Genomic DNA, 19,630 nt, shown 5'->3' with positions numbered 1-19,630 from the left:
GACTGCTCAAGTTATCACAAAAAATGCGCTCATTATTTCTAGGAAAATATAAAAGTTTTTATTCAATAGCAAAAATTGTAAACGCTTTACAAACATGTCCCAAATTTCTTACAGAACTAGGTAGTGGTAGCGGGTCGTGATTTGGCCATCCCTAACAGTTAATAGTCATTAAATATATACTCAGCAGAACATCATTGACTCGCGCACTAAATCTAAATTAATTTAAATAAACAGTGGAATGGGGAACCCTAAGTCTCACTCAAGTAGCCTACATTTAACTAGATGTAGATGGTACCATAAGTTTTCTGACTCAAGCTCTTCTCGATGAAATGTTTTGGGATAAATAAATCGAACCGGACTTATCGAACTAAACTGATTTTGATTTTGAGCTCACAGCTGGGAGCTTGGGTGGCCCAATCGCAGGTTTTGTAAATGTATATAGTCTGAACGTGGTAGTCCTTTGTCTATAGACGGGGGCAAGTACACGATGAGGAGTGAAGGCAGATCCATCGGGAATGGAGGAGGTTCTTTGACTTAAATAGATCATCGTTTGACAAGACAGTTTGCTCTGCTCCCTCGCTTTCACCCACATTCTATATCTATCTACGCTTGGGCGGGTCAATTCTATGGGACTGACTGGGAGGAAACACTATTATATAACATTACTTACAAGCTTTAGAGTACAGCAGGGGATTCATAAACTGACCAAATTCCTACCTATAAATTATAAAAATCTGTAATTCTAAGGTGCAAATTCTACGCCCTTTCTAGTGAATCAATTTCGGAAGACGTGACCCACCCATCTCTCTAGTTTGTAGCTTAATTCCTGTCACATAGCCCCGAGCAGAGCTCTCCAAACCTTCCTCAGTGGTAGTAGTCGCCGTACTGATAGGTGGGCGGCTGCTTCGACCCCTTCCCGTTCGGCTGGTACAGATTGTGGTGCGAGGAGGAGCGGTAGGCGAAGTTGGGCGTGGCAGTCTCTGGGCGGTGCTGGGCGGGCGAGTGGGTGCGGCGCGCTCTCCGCTCCTCGATGTTCGCTGGCCAGCGCTGATGGCGCGTGGTCGAGTCCTCCGAGGATCGTCGGCGGTGGTATCGCTTTGCCGGCGGAACGGAGCCGGAGGCTGGCGGAGGCGTCCCATGCTGCTGACCGTAGCTGCTGTCGTCGCCGCTGCCAGCACTGAGCTGTTCCCTTGGTCGTCGCAGGCGTTCATCTGCGGAAGAATTTGGCGTTCCGTGGAGGTCGATGACATCGCCATGGGAGTTACGTCGCGCCCGTTGCATATCCATTTCCATGTCCAGGTGGTAGTTCTCGTAAGGACTGCGACGCTGTCCCTGACGGTGGCGCTGCTGCTGTTCGTGGGCATCCAGACGCTGGCGCCACTCGGCCGCCGACACCTGCTGGCCATAGAGATCAGGCTGGGCCTGGAACTGGTTCGCCCCTTGAGCTCCATAAATATTCTGGTAAGAGGAACGTCGCCAGCCTTCCTCGTAACGACGACGAGGTGACTCCCGAATGACAGCCTCCTCCTCGGCGGCGGCCGCCTGTTGATGACGGCGCTGCGACCGACTCGAACTGCTCTCCGAGGAATCCTCGCCGGAGGTGCCTAGGCCCAGGTCCTTCTCGTCCACGCCGTATGCCTTGTAGGGGGCGCCCAGGAAGCCCTTGGAGCTGTAGGGTCCATTGATGCCCATGGTCGGGTACTGCATGTAGTAGGATTGCGAGAATGGCTTCTCTAGCTGCCGCTCGTCTAGGCTGTCATCCATCTCGACTTCGCTGCCGTCATCCCTGCCCGTCCAGGTGAGGCAGGAGCCGGGTCCGAAGAGCGAGAGCAACACAGGCAGCAGGAAGAGTCCGTGCATGGCGCCAAAGAAGATCACCAGAAAGACCATCTTGAAGAAGACCAGGAAGATGTAGCTCTGGGCCAGCAGCAGGGCAACGATGCCCAGAATTGTGGAACTCGAGCCCTGGACAATCGGCAGGCCCAGGGAATGGAGGGCCTCACGAACACGAGCCTTGGGATTGCGCTTCTTCGAGGACATGTATGTGTAGCAGATGTGAGCGGTGAAATCCACGGAGAAGCCAATGCACATGATCAGGTTTATCATCGATATGGAGTCCAGGTTAACGTCCCACAAGGCCATGTAGCCGGCCACTCCGAGCTCGATGGAGATGACGGAGAAGGCTACCCACAGGGAGCACAGGATGTTGGGTATAAAGATGAAGGAGATGATCATCATAATCACAGCTCCGATTACCATAGCCTGCAGCGATACAGGACGCACCAGTTCGAACTGGTCGAAGAACACAAAGTAGGGATGGAAGATGGAGGCGTTCAGGGGCGAGTCCTTGCAGATTTTCCGCAGATCCCGCACCATTTCCTTCTCGTGGTTAGTATCCGTGATGTTGACCGCCTGGATGAGGAACCTTGAGGCTATGATTTGGGTCTCGTCATCGTTAAAGCGTACGTCCAACGAGAAGGGATTGCCGGGGAACAGCCAGTGCTCCTTAACTGCATCTATGAAGGTCTGCTCGTCGTCTACGGTCACGTTAAGCAGCTCATTGTTGCGCTCCAGAAAGGATAGGAACGAGCGCAGCCACGACTCTGTGTACCGTCTGGAAGTCACATACGAGGTGTGCTCCAAGGTGCTGGTCAAGTTCTCCACCTGCTCTTGTACCACGGGATCCGAGTAGTTCAAAGGTCCAGCAATAATAACCTGAAAAAGGAACAATAATGAAACATGAACCTGATTGATTTTAAGATTCATTTATAAACTTACCTGCATTCTGTAGGGAAACTCGCGGTAATAGTCATCCTCGCGATCGAAGAACTCCACTGAGTAGGAGTCCTCCCTGGATAGCTTGCGTCGCTCGAGGCCCTCCTTGATCTGGGTTATGCCATAGCAAGCACCAGCCAGGTAACTGGCAAAGGCCAGGATTATAATGATCTTGCACCATTTGTTATTGATCACCGCGGCCAGGTTGTCCTTGAAGAAGGCCATGAGCATGTGGTCCTTGTTGTCCACGGGATTGTCGGGATCCTTGGGGTCGATGCCACCCGCCATCACTGCCTTGTAGAGGAAGTTGCGCTTCTCTGTGGAGCCAAACCAAAACAAAACCGATAGAAAGAAGTGTGGTGAGACAAGTTCCCATTGACCTCAATTGCAGCGACTCTTGTTGTGCTAAGACAGTGACTAGTCTAGTTGCTTTTGCCTCATGATCAAGTTCATGTTGCAGCTGCTGGTGTTAAGCCATCTATCTAAACTGCGCCTGTTTTGATCCGGTTGTGGTGCTGTCCACAATTCAACTACACTAAGTAGACCTTGCAGCAAAAACACTCGCAAATAGGTTTAAAGCGCCAAGAGCATTTCAACAATATCTGCTGGATACTGACTCATTCTTAGATCTTCTCAAAAAACAAACATGTTTTTGAAACTCTGTTGAAATTGTGCACACAACGCCACGAGTCACAGAACAACAATAGCTTACAATCACGTTCAGAGTCGACTCATTCAGTTCACTCACCTTTGATGGCCACCGACATCGGCTGGACCCGGCAACCGAAAATGGAATGCAAATTCTTGCGCTCCCTGTACCCGGAGATGGCCATGCAGGCGGCAAAGAAGGTGATGTGCCACAGGAACGTGAAGCAGACGGCAAACACCGAGTACGTGCAGAAGATCCTCACCGATCGGAAGGGACTGATGATGCCGATCAGGAACGAGATGAAGTCGGTGATCGAGGTGATGGTGATGGAGACGGCTGCCTCTGACATCATATGGCCCATTCGCTCTGGCACAGGCATTTTGGACTTTGTCCTCCGCCAACCGGCCAACATAACGAACGTGTCATCAATGCCAATGCCTACGAAAAGGATAAGGAATTAGTAACTATATTTAAAAAATGAATTAAAAATTTGTTTTTGTAAATTAAATTATATTTATTTTTGCCGGAATCGTTCAGATCTATTAGAACTTTTTCTGACGTTTAGGATATGGAAAGGAAAATATGGAATTTATACACAAATCTTATAAATAAAGCATTTCTTCACCTTATTATTCTTATTATATTTATCTATCTGGACAAAATATACTATATGAAGTTAAGTTTATTGAAAGTGACTATCTAATATTTTATTTTTTTATTGTTATCTATTAAACGAAATTACATTTATTTGGAGATATATGTACAGATGTACAAGTACATACTTCTATATCTGCTTAATATTTCCCCATGATAAAACACTGCAATATATAGGGACTTCACACCTTACACAAGGAGAAAACTATTACCTTCCTACTGATCAACGTACTCTGTGTTAATGCGGGTATGATACTGGTTCACAAATAGGTAAGTTTAGTTTGCGATAAATGTTATGTTTGGATTGGATTTCTTTTAAAATTCCACTCAACATATACAGGATTAAAATGTAAATGATAAAAAAGACAATACATGAATTCTCTATATGTATCCATTCCATATCTAATGTTTTTTTCAGTTAATGCATAACCATATGCAATGAAAGTGTCGTAAAGTCATCTTGATCGCACTTTTGTAAGTAAAACCCTATGGGTTATGTCTATAGACTACAGGGTCAATAATAAGGATCAGTATCATAACCGAAAAACCACTAAAGACTCTTTATCATTTAAAAATTGGTTTCTATGCAGTTCATTGTACTTTCGACCAGTTAAATTGGACGTTTTTACTTATAGATAGAAAACCGTGCCTTGACAAAAAGGGCACATAATTAATTTTAAGACGTTGAGAGAGAATGAACGTAAACCTAAAAAAATATTAAGCTCTTGATAATATTTATATGATTGCAAATAAAACATATAACTATACTATTACTACTACTATTACTATATGTTTAAATAATAACTCTTACTCACCGATCATAAGAAACGGAGCTGCCAAATTGATGCCGATAAACTCAATGCCGCAGTACATAGCCAGGCCAAAAGCAGCTAAGGTGGCCATAATAGCTGAGACGTTACCCATTAGACCCAGGAAGGGCTTGGAGCGCACAGCATCTCCCATCATGCAGGTAATGACACTGAGTTTTAAGAAGGACATTTTAACATTATTTAACATTTAGAGTTAATACAATTGTACTTACCTAAACAAACCCATTAGCAGAAATGTGGAGCTAAAATAGGGCACTACAGTCTTGGTGTTTTTCTCCAATTCGTGATCCAAAGTACGAGAGGCAAAGTATGAGACCGATATGTGTTTAAACCGTCCCGAATCCTCTGCTTGTCCAACGACCTTCAGAAATGTTTCCTCCCATTCCGCACCCCTGGCAACAAATAAGAACGTTAAATTTGCCACAATTAAGGTGCATTGTCGATCCTACTTGGCATCCTGACGCTTAGTGTCGGCTGTCACAAAATACACCAGCTGTATGGCCGGGACACTGATCACAATGTTGTCCTCGGTGAGTTTGGTTCCGCCAAAGAACACGGGGAATAGATGAGCATCCCAGGTAACTGGATTGAACATGAAGGGGAAAGTCAGGTTAAGCTGACCCGCTTCAATCTGAAATTAAGGAGATAAATATTATGTTAACTATATAGATCTTTTATTAAGATTGCAGTAATCGGGTAAGTTAGGAAAACAGTGGCTTGTCCTTCACTCACATCATCCATCAGTGCGTCCAGATTGAGGATGTCGTTCTCGAAGCACTCGCTCTCCCATCGGGCGCAGTTGTCCTTGTAGGTGTACGTGTCCCCGTCGTAGGTGGTGCTGGCATTCTGAATGATGTCGTCCAGCTGGCGCAGCTCCTGGAACACCTCGCGCCTAATCATGTTGTCGTCTCCATCTTTCGTTATCACAATGACTCGACCGAAGCGACCTGGAAAACGGGTGGACAGGTGTCGGATTAGCACCGGTGACCATGGTTTAGCGCAAAGAGCAAAGCACACCGTTGGCAAACAATTAGTGACTTTGTGGACTTAGGTTCGAAGGCTGCCGTATTTTGCTCCGGCCGCCGTTACCCACACGCCGAGTCGTGACAATAATTTTAATTGAATTCCATTTGATTGAGGCTTCGCCCGATTATTCCACTTGTGTTTCTGTTTACTCGTTTATCGGACTTCCACTTAATATTAGACGATTGTCCCAAACGTTATTCGAATTTAATGCGCCATAACCAATGCAGCTTCATATACTTGCGTCACAGGTTTGGTGCGGCTTTTCAAGCCAGATATTTGTATATGTCGACACTTACAATAAATATAACTATAGCTGTACGTACTACTGCATTTAAAATTATAGAGATCTTGTACTATTACGTTTTCCATCTCGTTAACTTAATAATAAATGGTATAAATATGAGTAAGCCTATGATTTTTGTGAAACCAGAAGGAAAAAGGTTTGGAAGTAATCCGTGGTTCGTTTCATCAGTTGCTAGTATTATATAATAAATGATATTGATCCGTTTGCTTTCATGTTCAGTTTTCCTTAAAAAGAATCAAGTTCGGTTCATGCTTAGTTCGGTGAGTTTTTCCAACGAGATAAAACCCCATACAATAAGATAATTGATTGATTGTTGAGCGAGTTGGATCTAAGAATCCTAGAAATAAGTTCAAGGAAATTTCGTTTTCCTTACATCATCCTAGACATTCCTATTTTGCAAATGGTGCCTAAGTACCCCGTTTTAATCACATAATCATACAACTTATATAAAATGAATACCCAAACTATTTGACCATTTATTACCAGGGTATTAAAAGTTTCGATGATGCTTCGCTTTAAGTTGTGAATGAACTTGACATGTTTTTTATGATATTTTCTGTCATCAACAAACCATTCACGTTTTGCAAGCAATTGTCAATGAATTTTGTTAAACAAAAGCTGGTTTTATTGATTGCAGTTCGAACAACCAGAAGTCTTTCGATTCAGTAAATCCTTGGCCGCTGAATGTGGTAGCACTCGAAAAATCAACTCAAATCGTAACAATTATTTGTCTTGGAGCAGGAAGTCAAGCAGCGAGGAAATCCTAACTTTCCGGCAACAGGATCAACAAAACTATTGTCTATAAGAGTGCGATTCACGATGAAAAATAATAGTAATAATCGAGCAATGCTTTTATATAACATGTCTGCGGAGCAACAAAGCGCCTAAATTAATTAATTTTGGCATTTCTCTTGATGCGCTCCATAAACAAATTTCCAAAAGACCGGGGAAAGTTGCAGCTTGCAAGCAAGTTGGTTCGCTTTTAACCGTCTTGTGGCACATTTGGCCAAAGTGCAACCGAAGCGGAGCACTGAGCTCCGTGGCTAACTGGTCGTAACCGCCTAAATGCGGTCTAGAAAATCCCCCAGCAGCGATCGCATGGATGTGCCGCATGTACATATGTTATGTATGTAGGTATGCATCCACATTCGCTCATGGATCGCTCATGGCCGCCGGCACAGTCGCTGGCTTTTCGTACAAATCTCAGTCAAAATAAAGTTCAATGATGAGCGAAATCGAAGCATGGATACATGTACAGATATTTATTTGATGCCATTTGTGCTGTGTACAAATGCGCACGCGTGGCTTCCATCGAGAGTCCGTCACAGATTGATGCGCTGATCTGCATGCGTCTCGATCCAAGAACTGCCGAGTGCACATCGAGTGCAGTTTAGGAGAACGGCTCTAAGCACTTGTTTCACAAGAATAATGGCTAACGGCCTTTCGGAGCGAAATTGCTTTGAGCAACACGCAGCGAACACTCGCACGGCTCGCAAAAGTTAAAAAGTAATGGTTTCGCAGTTATTTCAGCCAATTCCACACGTTTCTCCCATCATTCCACTCAGCAATGTCCGAGCTGCTTCGTTTTTTGCAACAAGCATTTAAGACCGGCCAAATTATGCAATTTTTAAGGGCCCTACTACTGCACACCCAACGATACAAATAAGTCTGCGACAAAACAGTTGAAGCCAATCCTCTCCGTAAAATATTACAAAAGATACAGATGGATGGTGTGGTCGAAGAATAGTAAATCATATGGATATCATAGTTTAAATAGCCACACCTCATTCTTCAAATATAGAATCAGAATCAATCTACATCTGGCTTAGGATCTTTCTCCATGTAGTTTTTATGGAGGTAGAAATGCAGCATTATTACTTCCAGTACCCATAAAATACAGAGATATTTATAACTGTTATCGAATAGTTAAAACGGTGTTTTGTTTTTTTTTTTTTTTTTTAATTTTTAAAATTGGATAACCAACATGGGAGTTATTTAATATTTAGACATCTGCAACATCTAAATTTTTGTTGACACCACAAGTTGCTCAACAAGCTTCCTAGCAACATTTTCCTCTATTTGAACGTTGAGCAACGTGTGTCTAACAAGATTTGGGTTTTCATCTGCCTTCAGCAATGTTTAATTTGTTTTTCAATAAATTTTAACAAAGTTAGACAAATTAAACTATGTTCTGTGGTAACTCAATTAAAGTTTTCCAATTTGTTTTAATGCAATAAAGGTAATAATATTCTGGTGTCTGTACGTTCTTTTCTTTCTCACTGAAAATATGATACACATGATTTCGAATTTTGTATTCACAGAAACAATTTCGAGCGTGTAATTAATTTTGATGTTATTTTCATGGGTAAGGATTTTGCTACTCGTGTTTCAGCATCTCTGCTCAAGTTTTGATGGCACAATGTCATTTGGCAATTATGCGGTACTTTGCTTAAGTTAGCTAAACCCATTGTTGTAGCTGCTATTATTATTAATGTTTCTGCTGTTACTATTATTGTAGTTCGGCGATGCTAGTGGTGGTGGTGGCTTTGCCTAATAAACCATTTAGCGAAGTTAATAGCCTGTAAAACAGTGCCGAGTTCAAGACCCCAATAAATGCTAAGATATTGTGTCTCCATCTCGGTCGTGTGCTGAAATTATTTATTGCACACTGGAGCCGAAAGTCAGTGGATGGCAGGGCGGAGACGAGGGAAAGCCTCCAGCCTCCTCCTCGTCAAGGTGCAAAAAGATGTGTGGCAACGTTTAATTTGCCCAAAATGCTTGCCACAATCGCGACCAGGTGCGCACACTTACCGGGCCTCGTAATGCGTCCGACATTGAAGCGATGCGTGTAATTCACTTTAAAATACTGCTCGACGATGGCGCGCTCAGTCTTGCCTTCCCCCGCAATTGGTGAGAACAGATACTCGGGATCGATTTGATACTTTAGCTGCTGGTAGCTGTGATAATAAGGGATTAGTTAGCTAGAGTTTACTAAGCCTCCGAGGACTTGGCTTACTCACCCCGTCATACAGAGCATCGTCAGCAGCACCGGAATGATGATAAAATACCCCGGGTGCTTGGCTATGCAAACTCCCAGGTGGTAGAAGGATTTGTTTAGTGTCTTATCGACACACGATATGCCGCAGGTCATCTGTAAGTTAAAAGAGGAAAAGATTAGCACAAGCTCTAAAGTTCTTATTAACAAATAAACCTATATCCATTATCTAATATCACATTGAAGCTGTCTAATGTGCGGTTTGTCCGGTGAAGGTGAAAAAGGCGTGATGGAAGTCGTTATTATATATATTAATATCGCTAAATGTGTCTACGGGCATAGAAATAGACATGTGTACCCTAGTGCTCGTTGCCGTGTCTGTTTGGCTTTGTTCATCTACACCTTCAACTTAAACTTTAGACACGCATTGTTTTTGGTTGCCTCACTTTGCTGCTGTTTGCCTAAACGAATCTCGGCAAATGCCCTTGTTCATCCCCCTCACTCCCTTCTGAACGTCAAAGTGAGAAAAAAAAAAACAAAAATAAAACTAAATTCGTGAACAACATTAACAAGGAAACTCCTAATAATGTTCATTAAAATGCTTATGGAAGTCAAGTACGTTGGTATAACATTTTATATGCTCTTTTCGTATAAAAAACGAACACAAAAAATCAATAAAACCATATCAGCAGGTGCAAAATATTAAGCCGCCCCCGGGTGGACTCGAACCACCAACCTTTCGGTTAACAGCCGAACGCGCTAACCGATTGCGCCACGGAGGCCATGCAAGCAGCGAAAAAAGTACCAAACTTTACAGCACGCGCAAAAAAGGGCCCAACTCAGATAACAGTATAAATAAATTCTAATAAGAACTGCTTAGCTGCTTAATTTGACAGAGTTTTCAAGAGCAGCAGTAGCGCTGGCCCCAGCGCGCTGAACTAGAGCATCCGTCGCAGCAAAGTCAGCAGCCTCCGTGGCGCAATCGGTTAGCGCGTTCGGCTGTTAACCGAAAGGTTGGTGGTTCGAGTCCACCCGGGGGCGGAATAACTTTTTTGTTATTTCGATTAAAGTATTTTTAATAGATTATAATTTTTATTTTATATATATTTTGTAATCATTATTTTTAATCAATATAATTTTTTTTTCTTAATTATAACTTTTACTTTAATTATTACTTTTCCTTGTTTCTTTGTGAGTTTATTAAAAATAGATTAACAGGTAGTACACGGAAAATATTTTAATTAGATGTAACGACTAAAACCTATTTCAAGCTAAATAAAGTCTTTTTTATATTTGTCTACTGTATTTTATACCATATTAGTGAACAAATTCTTACCACTAAGCCTTACATTTTCGCAAATTAATTTTTTTAAGATTGTCAAAATTTAAAATACATTTTGTTGAATTATTATTTAGCATTTAAAACCCACTACAAATATTTAAGAATGAATTCCGGCTCTATTTTTGTATTTCCGAAGTTTCATACCCCACAGTCATGCTCACCAAAGACATTTTCAACACTAATTCATTTTTGTAAGATTGTTACAATTTAAAATACGATTTTGAATTATTATTAAGCTTTGAAAACCCACTAAATTTAAAAATGAATTCCGGTTCTTTATTTGTTTGTATATTCTACGTTTCATCCCACACACTCATGCTCACCAAAGTCATTTTCAACACTAAACATTAAATATTATGAAAATTATTTATTTGCTTTACGTCCCGTGCAAGCTGCGCAATTTGTTTGGGCCATTTGTCATGCCAGACACAGAGCCAATTTGGGTTCAGAGGCATTATGAATGTGCTGGGGCACAAAGGAATATTGTACTTAACATGAATAGAACATTAACATTGGCATACGCTCAGTCGTCAGGCAGACAAAATGGCAAAAAATCATAAGGAAAACAATTTAGACAAATGAGAAACAAAAGCAGCAGCTGCAGGTGAAGGTGTCATCTCTCAATTGCTTCATTACTCTCGGGTTTTAATTTACTTGGCTTTTGGTAGACCAAAAAATTCAATTTGTCGAGCGGCCCAAAACCCGCTAATTCATCCAAGTTTACTTTCCATTTTTTTCATTATTTTGGTTCAGTATTTTCTGTAAGGGGTTCAACGACAACTGACGCTGCACTTTTACCAAAATGTAACAATCTTGTTTTGCTTTTCATACACTAAACACTGGCATTACAACATATGGCTAAGCTCGAGCTTAAGCCGAGCACTTGGCTCGCCAAATTGAGTCACGGCGCTGCCTCAAGGTTATAGCTCCGGCTTCAGCGCCAACTCTGACTCCAACGCCGACTTCGGGCGTCTGGCCGCCACTCGCTGACATAACGGTTCATTATGTCAAAGTGGTTTAAGAAACAACAACGCGGTGCCCTCTCTTTAGGCCCACAGCTGTGTAGGTTTTCCTACCACTCGGGAGGAGGTGTCAGTGTGTCAATATTTGGGTTCATGTACTCGGAAAAGCGGGTTTTCTGGACGTGTTAATTGGTTGCAAAGGGAGCATATAGGGAGGGTTTTTTTGGGATCATCAGCTCTTTCTCTTCTCGTCTTCCCATTAAAAACCCCCATCAATATGGCGTCCATGAAGTTATGCAAAAGTTAAAGCTAAAAATATATTTAACAATATGGACAAACTCTCATAACGAACAGCTTCCGCTCAAAAACCATTAATGAACTTTATAAATTCATGTCGCAAGTTGGATGGCACCTGGATCCTCCGAAGACGACTCATCATCATCAGCTCGGTCTTTATGGTTTTCATAACCCCATGGGACCCCTATCTCTTTAGATTTCTTCAAAAAATTTGACGTCAGTTTAAACTGGTATGAAAATACATGTATTCGAAATGCAATATCATGTCTTTGCCCGAATTGTGGCTATGACTAAAGCGATTTTAGGCGGCACACGTTATGAAACTGTAGGCGAAGCTGAAATCCCAAATCGATGGGCACCTGACTCACAGAGTTTCGGTTTGCGTGCAGTGCCTTGAACCGGTGCAAAATGCGTGCCAAGAAAACCGATTCGATTCGCTTCGTTCCCAGAAACCTGTCAACTTGCCCATCCAAAATATGGAGTTTTTTCTTTCTGCTGGCTTAGATTTTTGCATAATTTGTAGGTCAAGTCGCTTTGATTCATGGCGGATTCTTTCCCTTGGCCAACCCAAATTTTCGGTATGCATATATTTCGTATTAATACTCAAAGCGATTGCGAATGTTTAGTCCGCGATTGGAGCGCACGGCAAAAGCTTTTACATATGGCGCGAGAAAGTTGTTGACCAAAATGAGTTTGTCGCTTCAGTCTTTTGTTTTCTTGTTGTTTTTACTTTCTGTGTCAGGTAATTTGGCGTTTTATTGTTTGGACTTCTGGCCGCTTCATTGTTGCTGCATTGCTGTCTATTCCCAAAATGGATGGCTTTCTGAAAGCATTTAATAAGAGCCACGGATACTTTCGGGTCAGGTAAAAGTAGAACTCAGGGGTCTCTATCAGCTATAGTATTTAGCTCCCCAGTTCCCTGACACATATTGCCGCCTTAATCACGGCTTTGTTTTCTTTGGCCGGGCTTACATAACTCCCGGTTTCGTCCAGCCCCGTTTAGATATTTGTTGAGCCCGCTGCCTGATGCCTGGTTTAAACAATTTATATAATGCATATTTACTAGCTAAAGAAGAAGAAGAAGAAAACGAAGGAGGTGAAAAGCGAGCAGCGCAAAAATTGATTGCGAGGCGAGCAAAACGATTGCAAACTTTTGGCGAGTTTTTCTTTCTGACCGCGTCAACAACTTTCACTTTTGTGCGTTGCGGCGACGGCACACGGCATAAATACCGCGAAATTACAAAATTAATATTAATTAATATTTAAATATATTTCGGCATCAATTATTGGTTCCTCGTCATTATCAGTCTGATTGTGGGTTTTGCCTCTAATTAATTTGGGTCAAGTCATTGAAGTAGAACGCAAGAGCGATATGTGACCTTAGCACGTGGGCGTGACATATCGGCGGAGATTTGTATAATTACTGTTGTCAAAGCCGGCTTAAGCCAGTTCAGTTTTTACCAATAAGTATTTAGATATATGTCTGATTTTCGTATCTGTATTTTTTGGCAACAGTTGGCCAACTGGAAAAGGTCTCTTACAATTGAAATCGGTTGCCTCACAAATGTTTGCAATGAATTTTAATTAGTTTACCTCGAGGCTAACAAATTAACATTGAGCACCTTATGTTAATTATTTATGGCTGTTTTTCGGCTAAGTAAAGGGTGGGCAGCTCAATCGATGGGGCCCTATCGAGGCTATCGATTGTTGTAAAGGTAATCACTGTCGTACTTAAGTGGCTGTTTCACTACACTGCATTTGAAAATTGGTATTGAAAATATGATATATAAGTTTGGATGCACTGATTAATTATTTCACTTTTGGGTTAGTACTGCATCATAGATCTTTCTTACAGAAATAAGCGAATCTTTCTTATTGGTCTGGAAATGACTGAAGAAGTAGTCAAAAATATGTAAGCCAATCCCTTAAGTTCTTCAGTATTAGCAATTGAACAAATATTTGCCAAAAGGTGCCAAGAAATTCTATAGTCGGAATTCGGAAACACATTTTGTGAAGAGTTTGATTGTAGCAAAATAACCTCTGACAAAATCCATAGTAAGAAATCTGTTGAAACTTGTCTAAACAATCATTGCTGCATAATGGTCTGTACGGGATTTTGGCATATAGTCACATCAAGCCAATTTGAGCTAGAGTAAGCAATAAATAATCTGAAATCTAAATTAATATAATCTTAAAAATCTAAAGAATTGAATATATGTAAAAAATTGTTGGTTGGTAACACTTATCTCCAATGTATTGCCAATTATATTTTATTCTTAACCCATCATATTTATTTTTTTCCCGTCTCTAGCGCTACAATATTTTTATTTTATATTGGCTATCTATTTTATTTAAAATATAAATCACCTCATCTAATCAAAGCTATCATTGACAAAATATTGGCATTTGAAAGACCTGATAGTTCTTAAAACTTTTGAGTTTTATAAAGAAAACAAGCAATAGTTATAAATTAAATTTAAATTTGTATAATTGATCGACATTTACATTAACTGTCACTTAATCTAATCTTGGGGGATACTGTCATACTCTTCATGGTCAATACCGATAGAGGGGCCTTGGAACGTGGCGAAGGTGTAGGACAGTCAGGTTCTGCCTCTCGGTAGAAGCCACGAAAAAATTCACTTTCTACTTTTTCTGCGCCTCTTGAATGGATTGGCCCAACCGGACGGGACGGGACGAGACTGACACAAGCCGCATGCGTTCAGCCTGGAACTGGGTCAGACTCTCACGCACACTCGTGGCTTAAACACACACCAAACACACACACATACACACCGTGAGGTGGCCGCTTTCAATTTGAATTCAACTTTTTGGTTTGTTTGCTTTGCATTAATTAACCATTTACCTGGCGAACTGTTAAGAAAAACGATTTTATTTCGGATTTATCGGCTCTTTGTTTGGTCACAGATCTGTGGGTCAGTGGAGCAGAGACCCAGAGAGTGCCTTAATCTGATTTCATTCATTAAACGCAGCTTAAAAAGTGATTGAAAACAAATTAGGGGTAAGTGTATCAAGATATGAGACACTTCCGGTGGACACAGCCTTCCTTTTTGTGGGTATTAAAATTCCAAATTAAAATAATTAAAAATTAACCCTAAACTCATATAGAACATTATTGAAATACAAATAATCGATGGTATTCATGATAATCAGCTCTTTAATTAGAACCTAATGAAGCAAAAACCATAACTTACACTTTCTCGATCACTTTTACTAGCTCGGATTCACTTTCCTCGGATATTAGATTAGTTAATTATAGCAGAGTTTTTCCGTCGGTGGAGAGTTAATAAATCAACCAATTGACACACAGTCGACGGTAAAACTCAGAAATGCCAAACGACAAAAAGTCTAATATGAACTCTCTGAGAAGAGAAATGGCGGCGAAGAAACGGAACGAGAGAGAAGCGAAGAAAGAAAGAAAAAGAAAGTGCAAGGCTGATCACATATCATGTGTACAACACATATATGTACCTACATATAGATATATACATATACACGTGCATGCTTAGCCGATCGTAACGGCATCTGTGGCCTGAAACCAGCTGAGAGCTTCGGAAAGAGGGGACTCCCCCAGGTCCCCACCCTCACTCAATATATGTGCATCAAAATTCCAAAAATAATTAACTTTTCCGAAAGTTTCCCAAAATATGCAATGATTCAGCAACGATCTCTGATTTGTTCGCTCACTGTTAATCTTTTGTGCAAACATTCAATTATAGTTTGGCTTAAAATTTAGCAAATTATGAGCTGCTTGAGGAGTTGCTAATTGAAAACTGTGAACGCCTAATGGAGCAATAAATGTTATATGTGTGCGAGATCAGGTCTCCCGCAGAGCCTGTGTGCATTGAGCAATTTTCCCAGGGAGAAGGAAAATCCCCTGCACGGGAAACCAGTTCAACGCGGTTCCAGGCTACCTGCTGTTCAATTGAAAATGACCACCAAGATGGGGATGAAATCCCATCTGTAGATGGTTCGTCCAGTCTTATTCAGGTAAGACTTGATCGGATATTATAGGGTTAAACTGTACGCAGTGTCCACGCAAATACACAGAGAAAAAATATTAAGGAAAATGGTCAACAATCCGTATTGTTCTTTTTATTAAAAAGGAGGGTTATTTCAAGGCACATCGACATTATGTTAATTATGTTAATTCCTTGGAAAACCAATAAAGTGTTAGTGGTTGCAGTTATAGAGAATCGGGCTTTGATTAAAGGTTCTTTTCAAACAATACACTCTGATAATCTTAAATTGCAATCACTCTTAGAATTTAGGTTCAACATATTGCTGGGAAGTCAGTAGATATATCAGTTATATCGATTTGCGGCTTTGTAACTAAGGATGAAGATTGCTATTTAGTTTTTACAATACATTGAAGCAGCTAGAAAATAAAAAAATAAATCTTAGGAACAGGAACGGAATCGGAACGGATCGGAAAGATTGCGGTAGATTTTACCCCCTTGGGTACGTGGAAAACAGTTTCATTGAGTGAAAAATCTATTATAATATAATGCATCAACTTTATCATTTCAAAGATAAAATTCCACCGAAATTCCTACTAAAATGCAAACAGGTTAAATTGCAATTAATACGTTTCATGTAATGTGTTTAAAAAATGCAGGTGGGGGGCACTATATATCGTTTATCTTGTTACATTGGTAACCGAAAGCAATGCACGTCTTTTGATTCGGCTATAACCTTGGGCATACTGGGACCCAAGCCAAGACCAACAAATGTATGAAAATCGAATGCGCCAGATGAGCCAATCAACCGGTTTCCTTTTTGCCGCGAATTTCACTTGAACTTTCATTAACTGGGCCGAGCAACTCCCTCTGTTATGTCCACGGTCCAGTGTCAGGTGGTCCGATCTGGCAAACCGGATCACCAGAGTTCAGTTTTTATGTAATCACTCTTGCTTTCGTGTGTGGAGTCCGAAAATGCAAACGCCAGCAGTGATGAGGGGAATGGGAATCCGTGGTCATCATTGGCCAATGATTGCCATTGAATATTTTCCCTGGCCATTTTCTTCAAACTTCATATCGTTTGGGGCGGGGGAATTCCTGGTTCGTGGCCCACTTTCCGCCACTCAGGTGAGTGTGCTGGCTTTAATTGTGAGCCGTAATTGTAGCCGCTCTCAATTCCAACTGCATTAATTTGGCTGTCAAAAGTCTTGAGTTTCTTTCCCGGCCGTCGTTTGCATATGAGTTGGACTTGGCACCGCCGGCGGAGTGGCAGACTGTTGTGGCAATTGCATTCGCAGTTTGGAAAAAACGTCAATTAGGTTTTATTGCTGATGCAAATAATCGCAAACCAGTTCACTCAGATTTCGGATACTCGGATCTACGCCAGTAGTTCGTATTAGTTTAATAAACTCGAACTTAAATTGTCCATGAAAATGTTTCTTCTGGTTTGCTGAGCAGACTTCACAAAGCCTCATGCTTCGAATTACTGAGCCCACTTTAGTTATGTTTCCATTGTGGCACATAATTTCTACACCGCCAAGAATCAGTTGTAAATTCATCAGCCTTAATAAAACCAAATATAAGTACCTACGACCAGTAAGCAGTAACTCATAGCATTGAAGAAAAATAAAAGCACTTCATTTTAAGTGCTGCTTGTGCAAAATTGTTCGTGCTCCAATGATCTTTTAAAATATCATTAAAATGAATGTCATCCTATATGTTATGTGCATAAATCAGTCTTAGAAGTCACCTAAACTTCTTGAATTATTTGATGACTTTTTCAGAGAAGTTCGATGTAAGTCTTTAGCTAAAGCTGAGATGACTTTAATGTATTTTAAAATACATTTTTAAATATTACAGGAGACAAAAAAACACCGTTGAAAAATCATTGTCAATTATTCCAGAATAGCTAAAAAGTAGCTATATATGTTTAAAAATGAGATGTATTTGTAAATAATACAGAATAGAATATTTAACAAGAAATTCGTAGTTAATCTTCTCTAAAAACATATACCTTATCCTATTCATTTCCTTTTATTAACCAGATTTCTTTGGGTAAGTCATTCCCAACAACGCACTTTCTGTCCAACATTCCGAAGCGCAATTGTCGCCGGCATTTATTCAATTTCAACCCCTAAAGCATCAGCACCAACCCCCAGTGGGAAAAACTACGACACAAATCAAATAATATTTATTCTCAGAAACCAGGATGCTTTAGAACCCCAAACCGAACTTACCTTGGAAGTATTATTTCTCCTATTTCGCTTAGTTTTCTTATCCAAAAGGTTGTTATATTTATAAATTCAATTGAATTTTAAGCCGAGTTATTTTTGTGTCAGAAGTTTCGTTGCGCCAACAAATTGCACTCTGCGTGTTTCGCCTTTCACAGAATTTCTCTTATTAATATTTAAAAAATTGCACACTCTTAGCACTGGTTTCGACCATCATCATTATTTGGATCATTTCACCTGACGGACGGGGGCACGGGTCGGGGTATCCAGGAGGGGAACTACTCGCACGACGACCGAAGGCTTCGAGACCAAATCACGGACTGAGCGATCTCGGAACTTGCTCCAGCGGCTCGCGACGCCTCACGTCGCACGGATCGCGCCTTACGTTACGGCCTACGCGGAGGCTGCGCAATTTCGAATTCAGTGACCGTTAGCGTTCTTTTGTTCGCGGCCAAATTAACTTTGATTGGGATTCTCGCCGTCGACGAAAGAAAGGAGGATAGAAGAAAGCTGTGCGCACACGACCGCCGCGCACCACGTAACGGAATCGAATGAGGGCCTTACGTCGAGCTCAACGCTCTCGCTGCGCTCAATCTCAGCCCAGCTCACCTGTTGCGAACGCTTACGCTCTCTCTCTCTCTCTCTCTCTCTCTCTCTCTCTTTGTGCGCCTCTCGCACTCTCTGCCAGGTGAGTGCACCGGTTTGCAGCGGTTCGCATGAATTTCGGGAAAAATCCGCGGCTCTCCTTTCCTTTGTATACCTGTTTCCATCTTCAGGTGGGCCCGCGTTGTTGCCGCTGCTGCAGCAGTCTGAAGGTCGCATTTTCGCTCATTAATCGCCGCTTTCTTCTGCGCCTGCGCAAAAGATTTTGTGGGAATTACCATCGCGGATTCAGGTGAATTTCGGCTGGGCCTAAGTGGCCCAAACGCGGCCCTAAAACCGATGGAAAGGTGTTTCGCTGGAATCGCGCACCACTGGGTCACCATCTTGGCTAGGGTCAGAGTGCAGCTGTAGATAGAATATTGAATATCGGAATAAACAGAAAATATTAAATAGTTGCCTTACTCTTTAAGTAAATTAATCTTAGTTAATTAATTTAATTTAATTTTATTCTGAGGGCTAAGAAACATTAAAACATTTAGAAACAGTGTCTTAATTGAAGGGCTGATACATACCACAGTATGTCTAAAATACGGAATGTTTTACCTACAAATAATACATACCATGTACCATGATTGTTTTAAGAAACTGTAAATGATTAAATCCCTTTTCAAACGCGTACATGGTACTATAATTATGATCAGAAGTGAGGTAGTTATTTGCAAACACTCAAAGTAGAAATAGTCCGAATCAGCAGTCGAACTGATCTAGCTATGTATGTATGTTCGTTTGTCCATATGTTTACCTCTCAGTTTTCGATCTATCTAAACGAAACTTTTCAGTTCGCCTTTTTTAATTTCACCCTTATCAGAACATTTAAACGTTCTCATCTTCGAGACATAATATTGTATTCTTTTAGAATTTCAGTTTTAATTTTATGTAAATCGGACTACTTTTTCATAAAGCTGCCATTGGAATAATCGGG

General features: G+C 41.2%; 1 protein-coding gene and 2 non-coding genes across 3 annotated transcripts; 1 reads left to right on the top strand and 2 right to left on the bottom strand.

The window, feature by feature from the left end:
• Positions 1-35: 35 nt before the first annotated feature.
• Ptr (patched domain-containing protein) lies at positions 36-18,600 on the bottom strand. The gene is made up of 10 exons (XM_020959375.2): positions 18,052-18,600; positions 9,259-9,389; positions 9,050-9,195; positions 5,641-5,855; positions 5,358-5,539; positions 5,121-5,300; positions 4,894-5,057; positions 3,524-3,862; positions 2,779-3,092; positions 36-2,715 (listed from the first exon to the last, which is right to left on the bottom strand). Exons 2-10 carry the CDS (start codon positions 9,387-9,389, stop codon positions 865-867), a joined length of 3,522 nt encoding a protein of 1,173 aa, XP_020815034.2. The 5' UTR covers positions 18,052-18,600; the 3' UTR covers positions 36-864.
• TRNAN-GUU (transfer RNA asparagine (anticodon GUU)) lies at positions 9,942-10,015 on the bottom strand. Its single transcript has one exon. It is a non-coding gene; the product is annotated as a tRNA-Asn (tRNA).
• Positions 10,201-10,274, top strand: TRNAN-GUU (transfer RNA asparagine (anticodon GUU)). Its single transcript has one exon. It is a non-coding gene; the product is annotated as a tRNA-Asn (tRNA).
• Positions 18,601-19,630: the final 1,030 nt, after the last annotated feature.

This window comes from Drosophila serrata, unplaced genomic scaffold (genome assembly GCF_035046125.1).
Source record: "Drosophila serrata isolate PLE 108 unplaced genomic scaffold, ASM3504612v1 contig_267, whole genome shotgun sequence".
NCBI classification, from domain to species: Eukaryota; Metazoa; Arthropoda; class Insecta; order Diptera; family Drosophilidae; genus Drosophila; species Drosophila serrata.
Note: the sequence above shows the minus strand (reverse complement) of the source record. Positions and strands in the feature narration are given on the sequence as shown.